General features: G+C 52.2%; 1 protein-coding gene and 1 long non-coding RNA gene across 8 annotated transcripts; one reads left to right on the top strand and one right to left on the bottom strand.

Annotated features, from left to right (window-relative positions):
• The first annotated feature begins 6 nt into the window (after positions 1–6).
• On the top strand, positions 7–5,036 carry LOC110598751 (uncharacterized). 2 transcript variants are annotated; one of them, XR_002484664.3, is made up of 5 exons: positions 7–301; positions 522–594; positions 1,389–1,596; positions 3,761–3,946; positions 4,223–5,036. It is a non-coding gene; the product is annotated as an uncharacterized LOC110598751 (long non-coding RNA). The 2 variants fall into 2 exon arrangements; XR_013428251.1 differs by having other exon boundaries at positions 4,127–5,036.
• Positions 5,037–7,538: 2,502 nt separating this feature from the next.
• Positions 7,539–17,241, bottom strand: Ube2q1 (ubiquitin conjugating enzyme E2 Q1). 6 transcript variants are annotated; one of them, XM_078027475.1, is made up of 14 exons: positions 16,755–17,239; positions 16,351–16,407; positions 14,408–14,512; positions 13,984–14,088; positions 13,318–13,368; positions 11,745–11,930; positions 11,466–11,550; positions 11,119–11,179; positions 10,811–10,901; positions 10,648–10,706; positions 10,518–10,566; positions 10,189–10,284; positions 9,768–9,834; positions 7,539–9,368 (listed from the first exon to the last, which is right to left on the bottom strand). In XM_078027475.1, exons 1-14 carry the CDS (start codon positions 17,079–17,081, stop codon positions 9,337–9,339), a joined length of 1,371 nt encoding a protein of 456 aa, XP_077883601.1. In that variant the 5' UTR covers positions 17,082–17,239; the 3' UTR covers positions 7,539–9,336. The 6 variants fall into 6 exon arrangements, with proteins under 6 accessions (XP_077883601.1, XP_077883602.1, XP_077883606.1 ...); XM_078027476.1 differs by having other exon boundaries at positions 11,745–11,885; XM_078027480.1 differs by lacking the exon at positions 16,755–17,239 and adding an exon at positions 15,654–15,678 and having other exon boundaries at positions 16,351–16,674.
• Positions 17,242–23,803: the final 6,562 nt, after the last annotated feature.

Raw genomic sequence — 23,803 nt, 5'->3', positions numbered from 1 at the left:
CCTCAGGACTGTCCCTGAGGCAGCACCCACCTTGGGCACTCTGCATCTTTCTCCTTGTCTTGTGTTGCCACCCGATGTCATCAATGCCCTTCTGCTTCGTGTCTGTGGCCCCCGCCAGAACGTGAGCCCAGGGACACCCGTGCCTGTGAGCATTTGTGGGGCCAGTGAACGTGGGCCTCCCGACCCACAGGGGAAGAACAGGGCTCTGACCTGGATGGCAGAAGCACGAGAGGGAGCAGATGAGGGTCCAACTGTCACCGCTAAATGCTCAGGACGCTGCTCGCCGATGACGTTTCTGCAGGTCAGGGTGGGCAGGGGTCAGGGTGGGCAGGGGTCAGGGTGGGCAGGGGTCAGGATGGGCAGGGGTCAGTGAGCAGACTCCAGGCTTCCCGCTAGGAGGCTGCCACTGTGGGTGGGCATTGGTGAGGCAGAGCTTCTCCCGCTGGGTGAGGGGGACTAGCGGGGTCCTCCCCAAGGCCTCTGACCACTGACCTTCACACGTCCTTGTCTTCTGTCTGCAGGTGATTCTGGGGCAGGCACAGCTCCTAGAGCACTGGATCAGCTGGTGGAAATGTCCCAGAACAAAGGAACGGGGTAATTAGCAGCTGTTGATTGATCTGGGCATGAGGGCGACTGTGCTTGTAGTGACAGTAGAACTTAATTAAAATCGGCTGGTTTGGCAGCTATTGAGATCCGCCTTGATCTCTGGTGCTCCACGCGGCCTCCTCTGTGTTACCAACAGGGCCTGAAATTCGAGGCTTGTTTTTGGGCGGCGTGATGTGCCCGCTGCGGTGTGGGAAGATGATCGTGTCGATTTCCCTCTGAAACTTATTTTCACAAACTGTCAGAATGGGCTTGTTATATTTATCCCTTAAATCATTAGGGAGTAATAATTAGACCAAAAATGGTTTTGAACGTTTCTGTACTACTAATTATTTTTAGCTTGAAGCCGCTGCTGATCATTGGTTTTGGGGGGTCAGGATGTAGAACTGTCTGAGGAGATTCTAAATAAAAGGGCGCCTTGTGTGCTTGGCCAGAGGAGGAGGATTTTTAGCGCGTGGCTGAGGCTGGTGGCAGGTTAGCAGGGAGGTAGGATGCAGGGGAGCAGGGAGATTTGCTTTGGGTCTCACTGGCTGGCAACAGTAGCTATCTTCCATGTGAGGCTCCTTTTCATTGTTTCACTGTGTGAACTTATTTAATCCCTGCAGCAGGTTCCATTGCCCTTCTCCTCGGCAGACGGGCCCATCAGGCAGCTCACCCAAAGTTCAGTAGCCAGTCAGTTCTAGAACCAGGACTGGAGGCCGTGCAAGACTCTAGAGCCCACGTTTTGAACCACTCTGCATACCGCTTCTGTTTCTTAAGCACCTACTATGCTCTGTCCCAAACAGATACTTGCCCAACAAAACCCTGACTTCAAGGCAGGTGCCGTCGTGACACAGAAGGGGAGACAAAGCCCAGAGAGTTCAGGATCTGCTCCGTGTGGTTCCTTGGGCCACTCACTCGGCGTCAAGGTGATCATCAGAAGACAAATGCGGCTCTGGTTCTGATGTGTGAATTTTGGGCAGAGACACACAAGAAACAAGAAGATATCAGATGGTAAGTGTCAGAATCAAAATAAGATGGTGTCATGGGGACTAAGGGACTTAGATAGGACTTAGGGAGGGCCCCTGGGTAGGGAACAGTCGGAGCCAGCCAGGGAAAGCCAAGAGGAAGAGCATTCCAGGAGGGGGGAGTGAATGCCCAGGTGTGAGCCCAGTGGGAGGCAAGAGCGTGCAGAGGGAGGCCAGGGGGAGGAGGATGGGGCAGAGTGGAGGGCTGCAAGCGCTGGAGGCCGAGGTCTGTTTCTAAGTCTGTTTCTAAGACAGATGCTGAGAAATGAACCGAGGGGTGCGCTGTGCTCTGAATTTTGCTTGTAAAAGCCTGTGTTTGCTGCTAGCTGTATTGGGGGGCAAGCGGAGAGCAGTGGGGGCCAGGTTTGGAGCCTGTCGCTATCATCCTGATAAAGATGGCAGTGGCTAGTCCACAGGGTAGGCAGGGACGGAGAGTGTGTGGCTCCCGGTGGCCCTGGGGAGGCGCTGGCTGGGCTGCTGGTGACTTGCTGTGAGGAGGTGGGGGGGGTGGACGTGTCCTGAAGGACTCAGGAGGGAGCAGACCCCAGGACCTTGGGGTGGGTCAGATTGGGACACGCCCCGCGAGGGCGCTGCGTCTCCTGTGCAGCGGCCATCTCCACGTGGGAACAGAAGGGATTCCGAGGTTGAAGCTCCAACTCTAAGGGTCCATGGTGAGTCCTTGGTACCCACAGTCATGGAGCTGGGACCGCCAGGAGAGAAGGGATACGGGGAAGGGACCACGTCTTGGGAAGTGCCAGTCGTTTGTAACAAAATGCCTGAGAAAATCAACTCAGAGGAGGAAAAAATCATTTTGGCTCACGGTTTCAGAGATTTCAGGCCGCGTTGACTTGCTAGAGTCCTGTACCGAGACACAGCATCATGGCTGAGAGGGTTGATGGAGAGGGAGAGAGACAGAGAGAGGAGGGGGGGGAGAGAGAGGGAGAGACAGAGAGAGAGAGGGAGAGACAGAGAGAGAGGGGGGGGGGAGAGAGAGAGAGGAGGGGGGGAGAGAGAGACAGAGAGAGAGAGAGGGAGAAACAGAGAGAGAGAGACAGAGAGAGGGGGGAGAGAGAGAGAGACAGAGGGAGAGAGAGGGAGAGAGAGAGAGAGGGGGAGAGAGGGAGAGAGAGAGAGACAGAGAGACAGAGACAGAGAGACAGAGAGAGACAGAGAAGGGGAGGGGAGAGAGAGAGAGGGAGAGAGACAGAGAGAGAGAGGGAGAGACAGAGAGAGAGAGACAGAGAGAGGGGGGAGAGAGAGAGAGACAGAGGGAGAGAGAGGGAGAGAGAGAGAGAGGGGGAGAGAGGGAGAGAGAGAGAGACAGAGAGACAGAGACAGAGAGACAGAGAGAGACAGAGAAGGGGAGGGGAGAGAGAGAGAGGGAGAGAGACAGAGAGACAGAGGGAGAGACAGAGAGAGAGGGGGAGAGAGAGACAGAGAGAGAGGGGGAGAGAAACAGAGGGGGGAGAGAGAGAGGGAAGGAGACAGAGGGGGAGAGGGAGAGGGAGAAGGTAGGCTCAGGGGCCGCCGTGGGTGTTGGTGGAGTGTCCCTGGCTGAGGGAGAAGTGGGGACAGCAGGTTGGGTTGAACCAGGGGGTGGGGGGGTGACGCAGCGGAGAGAGAAGAAAACCAGGATTTTCTGGCTCAGGGCTGTGGCAGCCGCTGGCCTCTAGGCCTTTCTGTTTCCGCCCTGAGGAGCCAGTCCTCCCTCTCTCCCTCCCGTTCCTGTCTCTGAGAGGTGGTGGCAGGGTCCTTCTAGTTGGGCAGCCCTGGCTGCCCTCTGGCCCTGGTCTGGGGAGGGCTGCGGAGAGGCCTGGCAGCGGGCCTGGCACCCCTCCCTGTTTCCGAGCACCCTTTCCGCGTCTCGGCCTGGCGCCTTCGAGGCCCGAGTGGCAGGTGCCTTCTCAGAAGCCAGCTAAGGTCCAGGTGAGCACAGGGGCTGCTCTGTCTCCAAACAACCTGAGAGGACCCGACAGAAATCCCCAGAACACCGACCTCGGGTGCCTCCTCTCCCCCTCCCCAGGCTTCGGGAGTCTTCCACGAAGGGGCCCCCAGACGTGGGGGGGGACTGCCTGCGGTGACGGCCACCTCCTCTACTCCCGGCCTCCCTCCCGGCTTTGTCCCCTGCTGACCCCTTTCTCTTCCTCTAGGGCACTTGCTTCCAAACGAGGACCCGGAGGCTGAGGAACGGCAGGAGTATTTCCTGGGTCCCTCTTGGGCTACCTGAGGCCAGGGGCGTGCTCCTCCTTCTAGGGCGTGATCTTCTCTTCTAGCGGGGACACAGCTCGTCCCTTGAGACCGAGGGCAGCCTTCCCTTCAGGTCCCGGGGAAAGGAGGTGAGCAAACTATAGAAGGGCCATCGGGTAAATGGCATTTGGGCAAATGACCCAAACATCATTTGGGTCCTCAGAGGGTGGAGCCTGGATGCCGCTTGCTGTGGGATGAGGTTTGCGGGACCCCTGCATCTGACCGTGGGGGAAGGCTGCGGGCCGCCCTGATGGACAGTGGATTTCCAGTGTGACGGTGGAAGCCCGTGGGGACCCCGTCCTAGAGGCCATGAGGTCATCGTGCCCCGCTGTCCGCTTGGTTTTTACGGTGACACCACTCTTCAGGCCACAGTAACCTGTGCTCCGACGTGCCGAGGACTCGCGGTTTGGTTTTGTGTTGGGAGGCCGCAGGTCTACGGACCACCTGTGACAAGAGCTCAAGTGGCAGGATGGAGGTTGGAGTGACATGTGACGCCCACACAGGGAGGAGCAGCCTGGGGACTGGAAGTGCACCCTGCACGGTGGACAGTCTACCCTTGGGTCATCTAGAGATTCTTCAGTCACCTCAGGCTCCAAGTGCACTCCGCGAGGGCTCCTGTGCCCGGCACTGGGCACACCACCCCCTCTCTCCCTCCTCCTGGCCGGGCGCTGAGGATGGACCAGGTGGGCTCCTGGGCTGTGGTCATGTGCATTGACCCCGTCGTTCACTGTCCCTGCGCAGTCCTGGGGAGCCTGGATGACCTCTGACCTAGCCCTTCATTCTGGAGAAAGGTGAGACGTCCCTCACCCTGCAGACATCAGAGACAGGAGATGCCTGTCTTGCGGCCTCTGGGACCTCCGCAGAGACTGGCCTGGGTGGTTCCCTCCAGTCTCCTGCTTTCAGTCTGAGCCATTTTCTGCATCGGCCCTGAGTAAAGCCACGGCTTGAGCATGGTTTTCACAACCAGGTTCTGGAACCCCAGGATCCCAAGAGGGACGTCAACTACTGCCCTGAGGCAGAGTTCTCTGGGATGGGGGGGGGCAGGATTCCCTTTCCTGCTAATGCCAGAGCCCCTCAGCTACCGTCAGCTTCATGTGCTTTGAGCTTGGTTTAATATTTTGTTGGAAAAGGGTTCTGCCATAAAAGAAAACTAGAACAGTGATAAAGGTCAGAGCACCACCGAACTCTTGTGGTGTGCTGTTCCTTTAAATCCCGACATCTCTGGGGGGGGGCCTGGAAATGAAGAGGTTCCTTCTTTGCCCTACCCCTTCTCAAGATGGGGGTGAGGTGAAAGGATGCTTTGGGGGTTCAGGAGAAGTGGAAGTGAAGACCTCCCACACACACACACACACACACACACACACACACACACTCTGGGAGCTGCTTTTCCAAGAAAAGTGCAGGGCGCAGTGGTGAGGGAGCGCCCCCCTGAGGGCGCCTCAGGTCACTGCAGGAAGAGGCGGCTGCTGGCCTGGGGAGAAGCTTCCCACTGGGGTTACTGGAAGGCAGCCCCCAAGAAGATGAGCCCCTGTCCCAGAAAGCAGCCCAGTCTACCAGGGGGGCCAGAGTGCGCCCCTCTGTGGCCCCCTGTGGCAGGGGATGCTTACCATTTGGGTGACTTTGAGAAAGCCCAAAAGTGACTCAGGAAAGTGGGTGATTTCCCTCCCCTGGTGAGTGAGAAGGCAAGGCTCAGGAGGGCGGCAGAGCAGGGAGACAGCGGCTGGGACAGGACCCAGGAGGACCCAGTGGGAGAACATTTAATGTTTGCGAGCAACCCAGGGTCTGAGGGCCGAACAGGAGGCAGGAGCTCAGGGAAACGCCAGAAAAGTGGGGTTTGACAGGCTGCCCTGCCCGGCCCTGCCCTGCCCGGACTTTCTGTGTGTGTGTGTGTGTGTGTGTGTGGTCATTGTTTTGTTTTTGATACCAGGGATCGAACCCAGGAGCACTTAACCACTGAGCCACATCCCCAACTTTAAAAAAAAAAAAAAATTTTTTTTTTTTTTATTCCCTTTAAAAAGCATTCTTTTTTAGGGACAGAGTCTCACTGAGTTGCTCAAGTTGTTGAGGCTGTCCTCAAACTTGTGGTACTCCTGCCTCAGCCTCTGGAATCCCTGGGATTACAGGCGTGTGCCTTTGTCCTCAGCTCCGCGTCTGCGTCTTAACCTCCGTCTCTCTAACTGAAATTCCCAAGAGCCAAGTGAGCACAATTTTCTATCCCCAGTAGGATTTCCCATTAGAGGATGCAAAATCCCAGATCCCTGTAATTATTTTAACAACAAAAATAAGGCCTCCTCCTTGCTCTTGCTTGGCCTCCCCCTTTCCCACCTTTTCGCTCTTGACCATCTCTTCTTTTCCGGAGGCAGGGGAGGAGCCGGAACTAGCAGAGACTTGTTGGGGAGCTGGTCTGCGGCCGAGGGCTTTCCTTGTGACCCCAGCTCCTTGCCTCCCTCCTTTGTGCTACCGGGAGCCACTAAGGTTTCCTTTTTTGTTTTTTTGAGGCGTGGGGGATGAGGATGGGACCCAGGGGCTCCTAACCACCGAGCCACACCCTTAGCCGTCTGGTGTCTCATTTTTATAAAGGGTTTCACTGAGTTGCTTAGGGCGGTGCTCAGTTGCTGAGGCTGGCTTTGAGCTGGTGATCCTCCTGTGCCACTGGGATCACAGGTGTGTGCCACTGTGCCCGGCTTGTTGTGTTTTGCATTTTAAGTGCATGTCAAGGGGTTCACTGACTCCTCAGAGGGGTCACTGGTGCTTAGAATTCAGTGGGAGCTGCCTCATATCTCCTCCCACCCCTGGGGTCCTGGCATGCCCGCTTCCTGGGCCTGGGATCCCTTTAGATGAACACACCGGAGTAACCAAGGGCTTGGGCGGCTGCTGAGGGTCCGATTCTATTCCCATCACATCTTAAGTGTGAAGAATGTAAGTACGGGGTACATCCAGCACCATCCCTCTCCCGTCTGCCTGCCCTCACGTCCCTCAGTGGACAAGGCCTGTGTGTGCCCAGCATTGGCTAGATTCCCATTTTGCCTTCACTTCCAGCTCACCTCCCAAAACGAGTAGGAATTCCTTGGTCACAGTCCCCCAAGTTGGCGTGAACGTTTTAAAGGAACACAGGGAGCTCCCACCAGGTCAGAAACCTGAGGAAGCCTGCGTGCCTTTTCCTGTCTCTTCCTTTCATGATAGGAGCCACCCTAACAGATTCTGGAGGATGAAAGGGCCCAAGGCCTCGTTTTCCAGATGTTCCATATAGAATCAGATAAAAAATATTGAGCTAGTGAGCACCATCTTGGCAAGTAAACACTGACATGTTTCACGCTTTTGGGGCGATGGACACTTCTTTCTGTTTACACCACCCCACCCCTCCCTGCCCTCTAACACTGATGCTGTGAGATTGAGAAACCGAGTCCGCGGGCTCTGGGCCATACAAACCCTGTTCAGGACATACGCGTGTACATTCAAAAAGAGTGTTTTGTTTCTCCTGCCTTCCTACTAGAGAAGAAAGTCCTTTTTTCTATGATATGGCCTTTTTAAGGTCATAAAAGGAATATGAGGTTTGCCAAGAAAAATGGAAGATTCTCATGGGGCTGGTGTCTCACGATCCGCAGTAGCTGGGCACATCTACTTGATGTCAAGTGAACATGAACCCATTATGTCTTATAAATAAGTTTATTAGAGCCAAACTATTTAAATAACTTTATTTGTTTCATCCTTTGGTAGATGAGAAAAATACATTACAAAATACATTATACAGAGGACAGCTCACAGTACACATTACTAAAAACACAATCTACATTCCAGCCAGGGCTGGTGATAAATTCAGAAGAAAGCCGCGGAGGCCTTGAAAACCAGATTTCAGCTCTATGGAATGAATTTTCCCCTTAGGTCCCCTCTTTATCTCAACCTCAGCATGTATTAGCACCCCTAATCAGGTGGGTATGGGCAGAGTTGGAGCAGCATTGAATGGGATTGGTGAACTCTCCATTCACCTAAAGCAGCAAGACATTAGAATCCCTGGGGATGGGGTGGGGGAGGGGAGAAGGGCCAAGTTAAAATTGCTGTCTTAAAGCATCACAGGATTCCTCCGGCCTCCTACAGGTTCCCAGGCAGCGGTCCCAGATCTGGGTTTCCTAAGACTTGGGTCTGTCTTAGCTTGTTTCTGGCCTCTGTTGTTTCAATCTTTACCCACTCTGCCCCAAAGCAAGCTTCCTGACAGGGAGACACGGGCAGCACCCGCCATATGCAAGGTCACGTCCAAACTTTTACAACAGCAGTACATACAGCACAGCACCACCTGCTCCAGCCCCGCAGACTCCCTCCACTTTCCTCCTGGCCCAGCAGTTCCTCACGCCTGGGGTAAGGACACAGGTCATGGAACAACCCACCTCAGAGCTAACCATTTCTAGTAGGACCAGCATCTTACAAGAAGGACTTGAAGGGGTCCACAATTCTCCAAGTCAGCCAAACTTACTTCAAGAGCCATCTCTCTTATACACCCCCATAAAGCAGGAGACAGGAGGAAGGTGAGCAGAGCTTACCACTGATCACAATCCAGGGCCAGTCAGAAGCCACTTCCTGGGAGGCAGAGGAGCCAAAGCACACTGCAGAGTTGTAGCTAGACAGCGAATGGCTGTGATTAGAAAAGACCATGTACACACGCAGGAGCCTGCGCCCCAGCCCCCTCAGTTCTCATAAAAGGATTTCTATGAAGCAGCCTCTTGAGCCTCCACATTTTCTGTTTCTTAGAAATTTGAAAAGTCTCTGAAACTAGAAGTGAAAAGCAGTCCTAAGAATCAAGTTCATCATACCAGCCTGCTACACCGTAAGTCAGCAGAGGCCTTCAGGAAACCTAGGGGTGGGCCAGGTGGGTGCTTCAGCTCCAGATTTCTTGGGTTAGCAGAGCACAGCCTCATGGCTACCAAAGCACAGTGGACCTGGCACCCCTCCCCCACCTCCCAAGCAGTCAGGGGATGGGGGTGGGGTGGGATGTGGGAATAAAAATAAAGATGAGTCAAGACCAGCATCTTCAAATTAACAAACTGTAATTGTTTTCCCAAAGATACATTTTTTTTCATACACATCCATCATACACTGTAACCAAAAAAAGCAGTGTACATGAAATAAGAGAAAATAAATTAAAAATCCATAGCATAGGTAAGGAGGCTCTAGTCTGGAGCACAGCTGAGTTTCCAGCAGTATAAGGAGGCTCGAGAGTTTCTTTTTAAGAATGCCTGCTAGCAAGGGTTCCAGCAAGGTGGTTGTTGGTCTGTAGTCAGTCTTGAGTACTTGGAACAGTTCTGTTTGTTTTTTTGTTTTTTTCCTTAGCGTTTAGAATAGCCATCATTGTCCTGCAATAGGCAGAGCTATCACGTCCAGGAAAAATGAGGGAGGGAACCACAGAGGCAGCGTGAGATCCAAATACAGCATTCAAAGGTATTGGTCCAGTGGTGCCTGGGGGAGGAGGAGGGGCGACGCTCCAGGGTTAGCCATCTTCCTTTGGGGGTGTGTACCAGCCTGCAAAGAAACACACCAGGTCAGCGAGGTCCAGGCCAGGTGCGCCCTCCCTGTCCCCGTCACCGTGGACATCTGCAGCGTCTCCAGGCAAGAAGGTCCTAGGGAGGCTGCCAGGTGCGAGAAGAGAGGTGCAGGGAAGCGGAGGCTGCCTACCTGGAGGTTGTAAGGAAAGGGAGAGTGAAGAGCCCAACCTGAGTGGTGAAGAGTCTTTCAAAGGGTGGTCAGGAAGAGGGCAGCACCAAGACTGCCCACGACACCACCTCCAGGCCTTCTCTGGAGAGTGGGCAGGTGTGGGTGAGTGGGTGGTAAGGCTTGGAAACCCAGAGGGACCTGGCTACGGGCCGAGTGAGAACCTGGGGTTGCCCAGCATCAGAGCTCCGGGCCCGGCTCCGGCCTCACCGTTTTTTTCGTGGATCTGCACCAAGGACTTGTAGGACTGCTGTGCTCTCGTCAGACTGTACTGAGACTGGGGAGAGAAGCCACCCGCTCAGACCACGCCAGCTGTGGCTCACTACCCCTCCCCTTCCACAGGCGGCCATCCGAGGCCCAAGAAGCCCGGCTGCCAGCGCGGTACCCTGGTAGCATGCTAAGGACCTCTGTCTGAGAGGTCCTTTGGGGACACAATCCCACAGCCTTCCCTTTCCTGACCTGAGCCCCCAAACCCTGAGGACACCCCTCAGCTAAGGCCCTGCTCTGTTCCCACTGTGGCCACCCCAGGCCCTCTCCTCCAACATTGCAGCCCAGGGACTGTGTCCCTGTGCCCTGAGCCTTGGCCACGATGCACTCGGCCCCAGCCAGCCTGCCAGCCCAGGCCCCTTACTTTGTTGGCTCCAAACTGCACTCGCGCTTTCCCCTTCACCAGTGTGGCACTGATCTGCATGATCACTGACTCTATGGAGTAGGCACTGCTCCAGCCCTGGGGACAGGAGGGACAAAGCGAGCGAGTCAGGACAGGGTTCCTGGAGACACCTTCCACTTCTCCAGGCGGCAGTGCCTCTCTACGGAAGTGCCCGTGCCCTTCCCTCCCAGGACAGCCACTACCTGGCAGGGTAACAGGGCCACAGACGCCTGAGCCCAGGCCGGGATGGGGAGGAAGCTCAGCTGTCGGGCCCCACCCAGGCTCTTGGGCCAACAGTGAAAGGGCCTCACCTGCTTGGTGAGAAGTTCCATGCAGATGGCACCTCCGCCCAGAACATACCTGCATGAGAAAGGTCGGTCAGTCAGGCCTGGCAAGAGCTTCCAGTCCCTGCTTCACCCTCTCCCTGACCCAGCCACTCACCCTCCAGAGAGAACTGGAGACACAACCCTGACGAACGGTGGGTCAAAGGGAAAGTTATCCTGAGAAAGACAGAGGCAGCGTTCAGGGAAGGAGACCGGCATCCTCACAAGCCCTAAGCAGACAGCAACTCGGGCCAGGGAGGGAGAGCTGGGGGAAGGCTTACCTTAAAGGAGAAATTGAGTAGGATGAAATCAGCTCCTTCCTTCTCTTTGAGGATTTGGAGATCATTGTGCAAAGCGCTGTCCTGGTCAACTCTGCGAAACAAGTCTGGGCTCAAACCCTTGTCCCAGTGCAGAGCCTCACAAGGGCTCCCCACCAACCCCCTCCTCCCCTGCGCCCCGGCCGGCCCCAGATACACATACCACTGCCCACACCCACTTCTGGGGACCTGCAACCCACATGCTGGCGGGACTGCCCGGACATCACCAGGTGTTCCACCCACCCGCTCCCGACCCCCTAGTCCCCACTCACTTGAGGAGTTTGACATTCCAATCGTATAGACTGTCATTCACGAGTTCAACTGCATAGTTTCCTAGAAAAGAGGAAGGGAAGTGTCAGTAGGACAGTACAGGTGGGGAGGGGTCCCTCAGACTGCTCCCTCTCACAAACAGAGGGAAAAAGATCAAAGGTCCGGGTCTGCTCCAGATGAATGCACACCCAAGCCAAGCCACTGGCTTTAAGGTGCTCCGTTCCTGACCGCAAGTTTGTCAACACTCATGTACCCCAGAACCTTGGGGCTTTGTGCACCATCTCATATCATATCCCATATCCACCTGAGGAGAAACTCCCGTGCAAGCCCTTCTCTGGAGCAAACTCACCGCCTTTGAAACTCTGTGATCGGTATATATCCCTGAGCTCCTTCATCAGCCGGTCAGTGGCCTGCACCGAGCCAGACACTGCACCCTGTGAGGGAGAAACAACAGGATATTCTCTGGTCCCACAGTCTGGAAACACACGTTACACCTCCACTGCTTGCCCAGGGCTTGCAGGACGATTAGATGCGAGCAGCTCCCTGCGTGTGCTGTGAGCTGCGGCCTACCACTCCCCAGGTAGTGCCCACCTCCCTCGTGCCCCGCCGCTCCCTACAAGGCACGTACATTTAAGTAATCTTGCCTCTGGTTCTTTTTGATCTTCTCTAGGATGGCCAGGTTCTCTTTTCCAATGCCATCGTCTTCGGATTTCTTGCCCTCAGCTGGCTCTTCCTCTTTCATTTCATAGTGATCTAGGTCTTCCGTGTCCTGGGCAGAGTGGGAGGGAGGGGAACAGAGGAGAAAGGGAGAAGGCTGTGAATGAGGACCGTCACCTTCCCAGTCCCACCTGGCCTGGAGCTCCAGGAGAAGCAGTCGTCTAGCAGTCCCACCACTCAGCACCCCCCTCGCTTCCGGAACAGTTCCCAGCCCTATCCCTCCACCCTGTGAAGGACAGGCACTTCTCTTCAGTTCTACAGCTGCAGAGCTAAGGTAAGGACCTATGAAGACTTGGCTTTTGCTCCCCAGGACAACCCTGCTTCACCTGCCCCTAAAACTCCCCCCTGGAGGCAGAATCTCTTTCCCAATTCCTAGCAGAATGACTTTGGCCCGACACTGTCACTGAAAGCTCATGTTTCATCAGGTGAACTGATGTACCCAGGAGTCCTCAGGGCCTCAGGTCCAGAGGAGAATCTGGGATTTTACTTCCTCCTCTCCCCCTACAAATGTAGGGCTTGAATCAGATCTTCAGAGGCACCCACTAACAAGAAGGAAATGAGAAAGGGGGTCCAGAGAGGAAGGCGGCCGAAGTCAAGAACAGAATCAGCTCTTTATTCAACCTATTCTAAGTGAACAAGTAGTTCACTATTCACAGGGGGAGGAGGCCAGGAGTTAGCCTTTCAGTCAGGTGTTCAGGGTGTAGTACACAAGGCTGTCCACTGTCTGGGAAGAGTAAATTTCATGTGTCACTAGCTGTCTGTCAGTCTTAAGACCCTTACAGACTTACAGAACTTGGGACATTAATCCAACACTCTAAACAAAGTGATCAGTGTCTTACCTGACAGAACATACTGACCTCCTGATTATTACAGTACCAGCTAACATCTACTTAATGTTTATTACACACCAGATCATTTCATCCTCACAACCATTATTGAATGTTATTCAACACTGTCTCCATTTTACAAATGAGTAAGCTTAAGTCTAGTAAGATATTAATTCTCATGCCCAAAGTCATAGAACTCTTGGCAGAGCTAAGCATTAGATCAAGTTCTATCTGGATCTGAAACTCAAATTCTTAACCATTACGCTGTATTCTGCAAAAGCATCCATGTTTTTAAAGAATATATTAGGTAAGTTACTTAGTACTCACCATATATTTTATATGCAATATTTTACTTAAGACAACCATATGCAGCATGCATTATAATCCCATCTAGCTTGATGAGATTAGGTGTACCTCCCTAGTTAGGATAGCCAGGATGCAAACTCAGTCTGAAATTAACCTGAGTATTTATTTGCACCTGATTGCCTTCATAGGAGGGATATGGTGCCTGTTTCCTCCACTACACTGGTCATTCCTCCTCGTCAGTACATTGCTTCTCTCTCCCTAGTTCTAGACTGGAGCTCTGTTTATGGTGGGTGATGAGTGCTGCTGACGGCAACAGCTTCCTGCCAACACCACCTGAGGTCGCAAGCTTACCTCAGGCATCTCCTCATCTTCATCTTCTGAAGATACTTCTTCCTGTGTGCACTGCAGTGGGGAGGGGAGGGAGATGAGATCAGAGCCCCAGTCACTGTGGAGTGCAGCCTCTGACCTACTCCCCTAAGCCTCCCGGTCTGGAAGCTATACACTCGCCCGTCTCTCCAACAGCCAGAGTCAGTGGAAGCAAGAGCCGGGATGACTTCCCTATCAGCCCATCATTTTCCTCCTACCATATGCCAAGGAATAAAAAAAGAAAAATGGCTCTTCTTGTCACCTACCTTGCAAACCCCACTTAATTTTCCTAAGAACCCTTCTTTTACTTGATCTTTTCTAGACTGATACTGCATTCTTGGCTCGAAAGAAAGGGCCTGAGTCCCCAGTGGCCACCAACTGCTACTTCTAAGGTAATGGTAAAATTCCCACTCCTTCTCAACCTCAAGGGTGGCAACAGATGCCGGAGAGGGGGGTTCGATAGGAGAGATGAAGCTACTAGTGTTCCACTCAGCTGGAGAAAAAAGAGGCTGAAAGTCACATGTGTGTGTATTTGGGGGTGGGTGGGTATGGGGAGAGGCTACTGCAGACCCGTCTCAGTTAACGTGTACTTATTGAGTGCTCTCTGTGGCACAACTCTGTACAACAGCCTAAAGCCCTTTAGCTGCTCACCTGCTCTGCTGGCAAGGGCTGATCCAGCATCTCCACATCAGGATGCTGAGGGAGGTTGTAGAGTTTACACAGGTCAGAGATGATCCTCTTCAGATGCTGCAAGAGCTGGGTTGGGGACCAGAGATATCAACACTTCTTTCCCACTCTAATATGGACAGCTGCACTGATAAACTTGAAGCTCGCATCCCAAACCAGCACCTAGCTCTCTAAACCCAATGGACCACAGGCTGTGGGAATGGCTCCTGGTCCACCAATCCTGCAGAGGATGGCCTCTACTGGGATTCACCTCTGGCTTCAGACAACTCTCCTAGGAAGTCTGCCCCACCATGTTCGGCCACTTTTCATATACAGCGCCCTTTCGCCGGGGACTTTATGACACAGGCCTCACAGACATATGTGTGCTCCTACCCCATGGCCCCCTCACCAGAGTATTCCCTTTCTTTATGTCCACCAGCCTCTCCAAGACAGCAGCCAAGTTAGGGTCATCAGATTCCACCGACCAGATGGGGGGCACAGCAGGGTATGACTCCTAAGGGGAAAGAGTAGGAAGAGCAGTCACAATGGGCAACTCTGGGAGGTGCCAGACTTTGCCTGCACCTGACCCTCAAGATTCTGGTCCCTTGGCTTGCCCACCTCAAGCCCTACACAGTAATAAAAGCCAGCTCAGCAGATCAGTATCTAACCAAGCAGCTTCCCAACCAAGCCAAGACTGGGAGAAAACAGTCCCTCAGAAGACTTTTCAAAGAAGCAACCTGGAACTTTTTCTTTCTGCCACAGCAAAAACCAGAGAAAGCAGGACAGCCACACTGCTAACAGCGAGGGACTCCTGATCTTCTGTCCTGCCTCTCCAAGTTCCAGACTTGGAGTTCTCCCACACCCAAATCAGAGTCCTCCCAAATCCTTCTGCTTTCCAAACTCCAGCAAAGGGAGGAGGGATCAACCTCATCACAATCACACTGCTGTGAAAAACGCAAGACTTCAGCTCACCAGGGAGGGAGGGACAAAAATAAAACTATATATTCAGAAGCTGAAAGAATATCGGCAAGAATCTCCCCACCCCATTCCCAAGAGAACCCCTTAAAGACCAGTTCTCCCCACCTCTCCCTTGGGAACCTGCCACCTTCTCTGTCCAGGCGTGGGCTGTGGGACTCCACATGGCAGGCTGGGAGAAAGAGGCCTACGCTGCTGACATTCCCAGCATTCCTGAGCCACGTTGCCAAACGCCTGACCAGACTCCCCTCTACCCAAACCAAAAGGGCTAGTTCAGGCCAAGTCTCCTTTATAGGGGCCACAAGGAGTCTAGCTGAGGAACCCCTAAATTAACTCCCAACCAAGGACAAAGATAGGAGATGGCCTCTAGCGAGTAAAAGGGTAGGTAGATGGGGCCAAACCTACCCGTTAAGGAGCCAGAAGCTTAACTTCACAACAAGACTAAACCTGGAGGCTTCCGCATGCCCAGGAAACCTTACCCACTCCTGGGATCTCAGCTCTGCCACAGCTCTAACCCTCAGTGCTGGAGGGGAAAAATATACACCAAAGACACTCAGGTCTTCACCTGACTAAGCCACTTCTGGTCTTTCAATGGTAACTTTTGGGGGGAGGATGGGAAAAGAGAGAAATAGGACACATGAGTTTTGGTGGGGCACCATCCAACCCAAGCTGAGGCTTACCTCACCAAACCTTGACCTGGTTTGACTGAGGAAAAGGAAAGAAAACACCGTGTCAACTGGATTCAGGTCCCCAAGCACCACAGAATTCGCAAGTCTGTCTTTCCCCAGGCTACTCCTATTCACAGACTGCCTGCCTGGATACAGCACTGTCCACCAGCTCCCCAGCTACACTTCAGCAGGGGGAAGACCACAACAGGGAATTCCAACCAGTGGAAGTGCTACCCCAGGTGGGACCACACATTACAAGTTATCAGAAAGCTAACCTCCTCAAGGAATGTTTGAGGGCAGAATAAGGCAGGACACATGCAAGGCGTCTCCCAGCCTAGTATACTTAGAATGAAACAATACCCACTGGGGAGAATAGAACAGTGTGCTCAGAATAAATGGGGTACCTTATGCACATCACAACACCATCACTACCAAGAAAGGAACCGACCTAAGGCAAATGGACATATCCACAGGGAACAGGGAGAGTGGAAGATCTGCTACCAGCTGAGGCAAAAGGGGAGTGTTAGAGGTTACACCAAAATAAAAGGGTATTCCAAGGAGTAAAGGAAGAGGAATCAATGTACTGCAAACTATCACTTGGTGAAATTCAGAGAGAAAAGAGGGTCTTCAAGAGGGATGCCTGGACAGGGATCCCACAGGTGGCAAACATCCCGAGTCAAAGGAACTACTGAGAGGGGTCCTCACTGACATGTGCAGAGTTCCAAGCGAGGTCTTTCCAGCTGGGGTCAGTGCAGAGGCCTGGAACCTAGTAATCAGAATGGGGAGGGGGGAAGGGGCATTCCCAGGTGAAAGGTAAAGTTGTAGAGGAGTAGCCAAAAGGAGCCCAAATCTTGAACCTTGGGATGTGGGTGGGTTCGTGGAAGGGGGGAGTCCAGGCGCCATATGTCGAGGTGTCCCTTGCTACCAGGGGTCATTAGGGAGGCTTGAGTGCCTAGAAGAACCTCAAGCTGCAGAAACAAGTGTAAACTAGAGAGGACAGAGACTCGAGAAGGGGCTTTGGCCTCCCAGGTCCTTCGAGAGCAAAAAGCTGTGTGGGGTGGTCCTGAGTCCTGACCAGGGGCCCCCGAGAGGCGCACGCGAGAGGGTCCTCACCGTGATGTTGCAGTGGATGCGGACGGGATCCCCGGGCACCGACCCCCGTGGGGGCAGATGCGGTCCGGGCGCGGCCCCCGCCCCGGCCCCTCCGGCCCCAGCCAGCAGGAACTCGCAGCTCAGCTCGTCCAGGCAGGCGCTGGCAATGCGGAAGCGCTCGTGGCCGCGGTGGAAGATGGACTCTAGCAGCTTCAGCTCCCGCCTCAGGCAGGGCCCCGGCCCCGGGCCCCCCCCTGGGCCGCCCCCGGCCCCCGGCGCCGCCCCCTGGCCCCCCAGCTGCTGCCCCGGCCCCGGCTGCTGCTGCCCCTGCGGCTGCGGCTGCTGCATCCTCCGCTCCGCTCCGCTCCGGGGCCGGCGGGCCGGGAGCCTCCGGCCTCCGCTCCGGGCTCCGCCGCCGCCGCCGCCGCGGTCCGCACTTCCTGATCCCCCCTTCGCCAAGATGGCGCCGCCGCCACCTCCGGGACAGGGCCCCCCCCTCCGCTCGCTGGCCCCCCCGGCCGCCGGAAGCCGCGCGCCCCTCCTCCTCCTCTTCCTCGGCGGCCCCGCCTCCGTCCCCCTCACGTGACCTCCCCGCTCTGGCCCTCCGCACGTGATCTCTCCGTCTTTCCCGCCCCCTTGTTCTCTCCTGTCACCCTCCACATGTGACCCTGGGCTGCGGGCTCGCCTCTTTGAGCGCTTCGCTGCGTGTTTACGTACGTCGTGCGTGCATGCGCGCCACGGCCCTGCGCCGGCGCTCCCTTCTCACGTGACCCGGCGCCGCGTGCTCCCAGGGGCTCCCCGCGCGGGACCCTGTTTCCTGCTCGGGGTCCTGTTTCCCCGCCCCCGAGCGGCGGCGAGCCTGCGGGGCGCTCCGTGGGCTGAGAAGAAAGGGGCGCCGTCTCCGCCGCCCGGCGCTGGGCCGCCCCGCGCTGGCCCCCCGCCGGCGCCCCTAACTTCTGGCCCCGGGGGCGGGCGTGCTGTGTGCACCCTCACCGGGGGCGTGGGGTCGGGGAGGAGCTGGGGACGGCGCGCAGGGGGCTCGGGTTCCCGTCCGGCCCCTGCCCGTGACTCGTGGGGTGACCTTGGGTTAACCACGGTCCTGCTGAGCTTGCTTCCCCGTCCACACTGTGACTCCGAAGAAGAGGATGGACGCTGCTTTGGCTTCTTGCTGTCAAGGGCGAGGAGCCCTGACGTGGGAAGCGATAGGCTCCTGGTGGGTTGTGTTTGAGGGGTAGGCAGCAGCTGCCCTTTGGCGCTTTTCAGATCCCTGAGTGTGGACGAGGTTGGGAGAGGGACTGCATGGGCTTCCTCCACAGAGTCATTGAAGGAGTGCATGGCTGGTCCAAACCCTTAGCCTGTAAGTAGAACGGAAAGAGGCAGACCCATCCCCAGCCCGAAGCCTAAATAGCTCACACCTTGTCGCAGTCAGTGGTCCTGGCAGCTGCCGGGAATAAGTGGCAGCGCCTCCAAGCTCTCGCTAGGTGGCACTGTCACAAAGGACAAAGCTGGCTGAGGTTCCAGAAATGGAGAGATGGTAGTTCTGCCAAGGGCAGGTGTCAGCTTGTGGTAGGGCCTGGTGAATGCTGCTGGGCCAACTCAGCGCTTGAGCCACTGAGCGTATCACCACCTTTCTTTTTCATTTTGGGCTAAAATGCTCTGTTTAGAAGCTAATGGTGTAACTTGGTGATCTGTACTGGTCTATTACTCTTTTAATAGCGTTTGCAGAAGACCTTCATCGGCCAAGTTCAGCTTTGGATATTTAGAAATTGTATATGTTCCTGGCCTTCCTGGGGGTGAAGTGTTTATCTTGTTTGGGAATCCTGAACAGTTAGCTGCATATCACTTTCATGTCTGGGTACCAGCAGGTAGCATAAGAATCTGTGATAAAATTTCCCATTTATTGAGCACTCCCTGAACCAGGGTATTTTTGTAAATATTTCTAAACTCCCTACTATATTTTGCAAGGCAAACATTTTTATCCGTGTTGTACCAGTGAGGGAGAAAGAGCTGCCCAGGGTATACAGCCAGGAAGCAGGATTCTTAGCTCTGTCTCCAAAGTCCCTGCCCTTCTACCTCACTCTTGCTTTCCACAAGAGCTTTTCACGTGTCACTTGATGCTAACCCTTCCCCAAGAAACCCACTCATGTAGCCATTTAGAAGATCCTGTATTCTAAGGGGTTTAATTAGAAAAGAAACATGAGAATACCACAATGTTGCACAGACCTCCAAGTCCCTCGGTAAGGAAACAAAACATGGTCACTGGGATGAGGTTTGCTGTCTCTTGTGGGTCTGTTCAGCATCTCAGCCCTCTGGCTGGGAGAGCCCTCTGGCATCTAGAAACCTCATGTGGAGTCATCTGAAATGACCCAACATCAGCACGGTGTCTAGCTGAAATGTAGAGTGTGGAAATGGAAAGGAAATGATGGATGGGCTCATTTAGTAAATATATGAGTGCTAGGGAAACAGCAGTTGACTAAAACAATCTCCAGCCCTTGTGGAGCTTACATTCTGTTCAGGGAAATAGATGTGATAAAGCCAATTGTCTTGCTAAGTGCTGGAGAAGGTAAATAAGTATTTACTGAGCACCTACTATGTGAGAGGCACTGGAGATGCAGCATTGAATGAGACGGACCCAGTCCTCCCCTTCTCTTGTGTTCAGCTGTTAGAAAGTCAGACATTTCATGCATAGTTACATACTCAATCGATTACCTGAGGTGTGGCGGGTGCCTCAAAGGAGAACCATGTGGCTGGGGATGTGTTCCTGTGCTAAATTCTAAAGGGCAAGTAGAATTACCAGCAGGAAGAGAAAGGGCTGACAGTGTTCCAGACAGAAAGAATGGAATATGCAAGGTTTTGAGGTAGGACCATGACGAAATGAAGGAGCAGAAAGAAATTCAACACCTAGAATAAGACAGTGATGCAGGTGAAGCAGGCATGGGCTAGACCTTGGCAGGTATTCAGAGCTATGTTTAAGAATTTGAGCTCACCCCCGCGGGGCCCCCCCCCCGCCCCCCACCCCAGCTACTGGGGTTTGAATACTGAGCTAAATCCCCAGCCCTTTTTATTCTTTATCTTGAGACATTGTCTTTCTGAGTTGCCCAAGCTGGCCCTGAACTTGTGATTCTCCTACCTCAGCCTCCTGAGCTGCTGGGATTACAGGTCTGTGCCACTGTGCCTGGCTAATTTGGGCTTATTTTAAGATCAAAGAAGATCAAAAGATCACTAGAGTTTTGAGAAAATCTGGAAACCTAGGCAACTAGTAGCAATAGCACTCTCAATGAGACCTCTTAAAGGAGAGCTGAGTTTTGTTGGAGAGTGGGAGTGAGTTGGTTTATGGACAGACTAAGTGTATAAAGGGAGGGAGTGATGTGAACCATCCCCTTGGGATGTAGTAGGGTGCGGGTTCTGAGTTCAGAAGAGAGGGCAGAGCCATAAATGTTAATTTCAGAGACTGCTGCGGCCCTCTGAACCGTAGGGTGGGAAGAGAGATTAGGGAACAGACCAATTGGCCTTGGGTTTGAGCTTTTCTGCTTTGCAAACTATGTGACCTTGGGCAAGTTATTTAATTTCTGAAAACTTCAACTTCCTTATCTATAAGATGAGCATTAATACTCTGTCTGACCATTGTGCCAGTTTAGAAGAAATGAGGTGTGTAAAATGATTAACAGTGATGGGAACTTAGTTCATTGCACAGCAAATGCTAAATCCTACTATTGCTATGATCACCAGTACTACTGAAAAGCCAAGAGGTGCTCATCATTCAGTAAACATTTATGGGCTTTTTCCATGTGCCAGACATGAGTCTAGGTATTGTAATATAGCAGTAGACAAGATGGACACGATCCCTGCTCTTGTGGTACTTCCATTCTAGTGCAAGGATTATGGACTATCAGACTGTGCAAATAGATGTGAGGAATCAAAGTAGGGTCATGTGGGAGAGAGTGACTGGAGTCACTTTATAAGTTCAGCAGACGGGGAAGGTCTCCCTAGGGAGGTGGAGTTTGAGCTGAGATCTGAGAGAAAAGAAGCGAGACTAGGAGGGGATGGGAGGACCATTCCAAGCAGAGAGAGAACAAAGGCCAAGTGAGCGAGGCAGCTGTGTCCAGAAGTAGGTGCCAATGGTACACTGGCTGAGAAGATGGCCTGTGAGTCCCCCTTTACCAGTTCTTAATGGCGAGACATTGGGCAGGTTACTCGGCCTGAGTTTCCACACCTGTGAAGTGGAGGTCATGGTAACGCCTACCTCCAGAGGCTGTCAGGATGATTACACGAAATCCTGTAAAGCATACAGAATGGTGCACATAAGAAGAACTCAATAAGTGTTTTTAAATCCCCCGGTTTGAGTCTAGTGAAAGTAGAGAGAGAAGGAAGGAGGTGAAGCAGGGAGGAAGGCAGGGCTGGATTATGGAGACCACAGTAAGTTATTTGGGTTTTATTCAAAGTTCAGTGGGAAACCACTGGAGGACTCTAAGCAGAGAGCAACATGATCTGATTTAAAATTTTAAAAGATCAACTCTGGCTGCTCTGTGGGAAATGGATTGTAGGGATTTTCTTCTCTCCAAAAGGTCATGTGTTCTGAGAGTGAGCAGGTGAGCTTGTGTGAAGCAGGGTGAGCTGCCTTCTTGGACTGGCTCCTTGAAGCCTAGGGTTTTGTCATTGGCTCAACAAATACGTCCTGAGCACTTGCTCTTTCCCAGGAACTAGATATGTACGGGGGATGCAGTCACACGTGACATTCAGGCCTTTGGGGAGCCCCTGGCATGGTATGTGGCTCACAGGAGGGGCTCCTTACATGACAGCTCCAGCTAGTCTTTTTTTTTTTTTTTTGTCATATTTCTTGTTCCTGTCCTCAAGAGCACATGGTAATGGATGAAATGGAGCCAGACAAGACCAACTATATTACACAATAACAGGGATCACCTGGGCAACATAGCAAGCCCTATCTCAAAAAAAGTTTCCAACGCATACTACTTGGTATGAGAGATGTTTGAGAAAGAGAAAATGAAAAGGGAAGGTTACAAAGCTATGTCACAGTATGCACCTTTAAAAAACATAACAAAAATGTTTGATTTAGTTATATACCCGTCAGGATTGAATATGTTCACACACCAAAAACATGAACAAGAATATTCATAGCAGTATTATTTTTAATGGTACCAAATAGAAAACAATCCAAATATCCATTAATAGTGGAATGGATAAGACACAATATACAGTATTCCATCATAATGAAGATGAATGAGCTACAACTACACTCAAAAATGCCCATAATTCTTACTAACAATGCTAAAAAAGCAGACTCAAAAGATTATGATTCAATTTGTATAAAGTTCAGCAGGCAAAGCTGACATATGCTAATAGAAGTCAGACTTTTAGTCATTTTAAAAAATTTAAATACACATAAAATTTACATGGTAATGGATGAAATGGAGCCAGACATGATCAACTATAATACACAATAACAGGGATCACCTGGGCAAGTTTTACGTGGTAATTCAGTGGCATTCAGCACATTCATAATATTGTGTAACCATTAGAATCATCTGGTTCTGTAATTTTTTTTTTAGTTGTCTATGAACCTTTATTTTATCTATTTAATATGCAGGGCTCAGAATCCAACCCACTGATGTAACTTTTAAGTGGTCACTCCCCATTCCTCCCTTCCCCCATGATGATACTTTTGAAAAGGAGGGGGAAATGACTGACAGGGGTATAATGGATACTGGTAATGTTTATTCCTTTTCAAAAAATATACCAGTAGATGTTGTATGGTTGTGTTTTTGTTGCAAACACTTAGCTATACATTTATAAGGTCTACACTTTTTGTATGAATGTTATATCTGAGTAGATGTAGACATATAAATGTGCTAACAGCGATTTTCTCCCCTGGGAAAAATTACAAGTCCATCACTTTGATTTGTTAACCTGTGTTTTCCAGTTGGTCTTCATGAACACTGGTAATAAAATTTAAAACATCTTAAAGGAGAAAACATTAATTTTAATGTCTTTCAAAATAAAATGTTCCTAGCCAGGCAGGCATAGTAGCTTAGCAAGCCTGTAATCCCACCAATTCGGGAGGCTGAGGCAGGAGGATCACAAATTCGAGATCAGTCTCAAAATAAAAAATTAAAAGGGTTAGAGATATGGCTCAGTGGTAAAACTCCTCTGGGTTCAATCTGCAGTACAAAAAAAAAAAGTCCTTAGTAGAGGCAAAGGGAGTGTCTTCTACCAAAATTCGCCTCAGAACTGATATTTTTACATTGATCCATCACCCTGTGGTTCTGGACCTGTGCTCTCTCCCAGGCTGCCTTTCTTCCTGATGGATATGGAAAGAGTATATGCGGGAGAGATGAAAAGGAGTGCATCCCGGCTCTCCTTGGTCACTGGGTGGTTTTGCTCAGAGGATTCACTCCTTGCCTGTCTGGAAGTAAACTCCAAGTAAAAGCTGGGAAATTTGATAAGGACACATAAGAGATTGAGATGAACAGGCTGCTTGTTCTGGCCTGAAAGGAGCACCAGGGTGCAGCCAAAGGCTTCAAGTAAGCAAGTGATCCTCTCCATCTGCCATCCCAGACACAAGCAGCCACTCTAGACAGAGATTTTCTTAAGAGAAGACATTGACAGCCTTCCTCCGTCCACCATAGTTCTTCCTCCCTTTCAGGGGTTTGGAATGCCTTTAAGCAACCTTTGCTTTAAGGACTTTCACATCTTTCAAAACTCAGTTTTCATCTCTGTTCCTTCCACGCTCCTCTGGCACCATTAATCTCTCCCTCTTCTGTGCTTCTGTAGGACCTCATTTATACCTATCCTGGAATAATTTATTTGTGAAATAATTTCCTGCCAAATTATGATCTCTTTAGTAGCTGAAACTAAGTCTTTTATTTTTAATCACTGCATCCTCAATACCTACACAATTCCTGGTAAACAGTAGATACTCAAGAAATGTTCATTTAAATAGCTGAGGTAGCTCATCTTTTTTCACCTTGATCCTTTCCCTAAGGAGTGACTGCACACATTCCCTTCCTTTTCCTCAAGGCTTTTGTTCTCCAATTTTTTCCTTGGCTCAAGAT

The sequence above is a fragment of the Ictidomys tridecemlineatus genome, chromosome 11, assembly GCF_052094955.1.
Source record: "Ictidomys tridecemlineatus isolate mIctTri1 chromosome 11, mIctTri1.hap1, whole genome shotgun sequence".
Taxonomy (NCBI): domain Eukaryota; kingdom Metazoa; phylum Chordata; class Mammalia; order Rodentia; family Sciuridae; genus Ictidomys; species Ictidomys tridecemlineatus.
The sequence above is the reverse complement of the archived record's forward strand: the minus strand, read 5'-3'. Positions and strand labels throughout refer to the sequence as shown.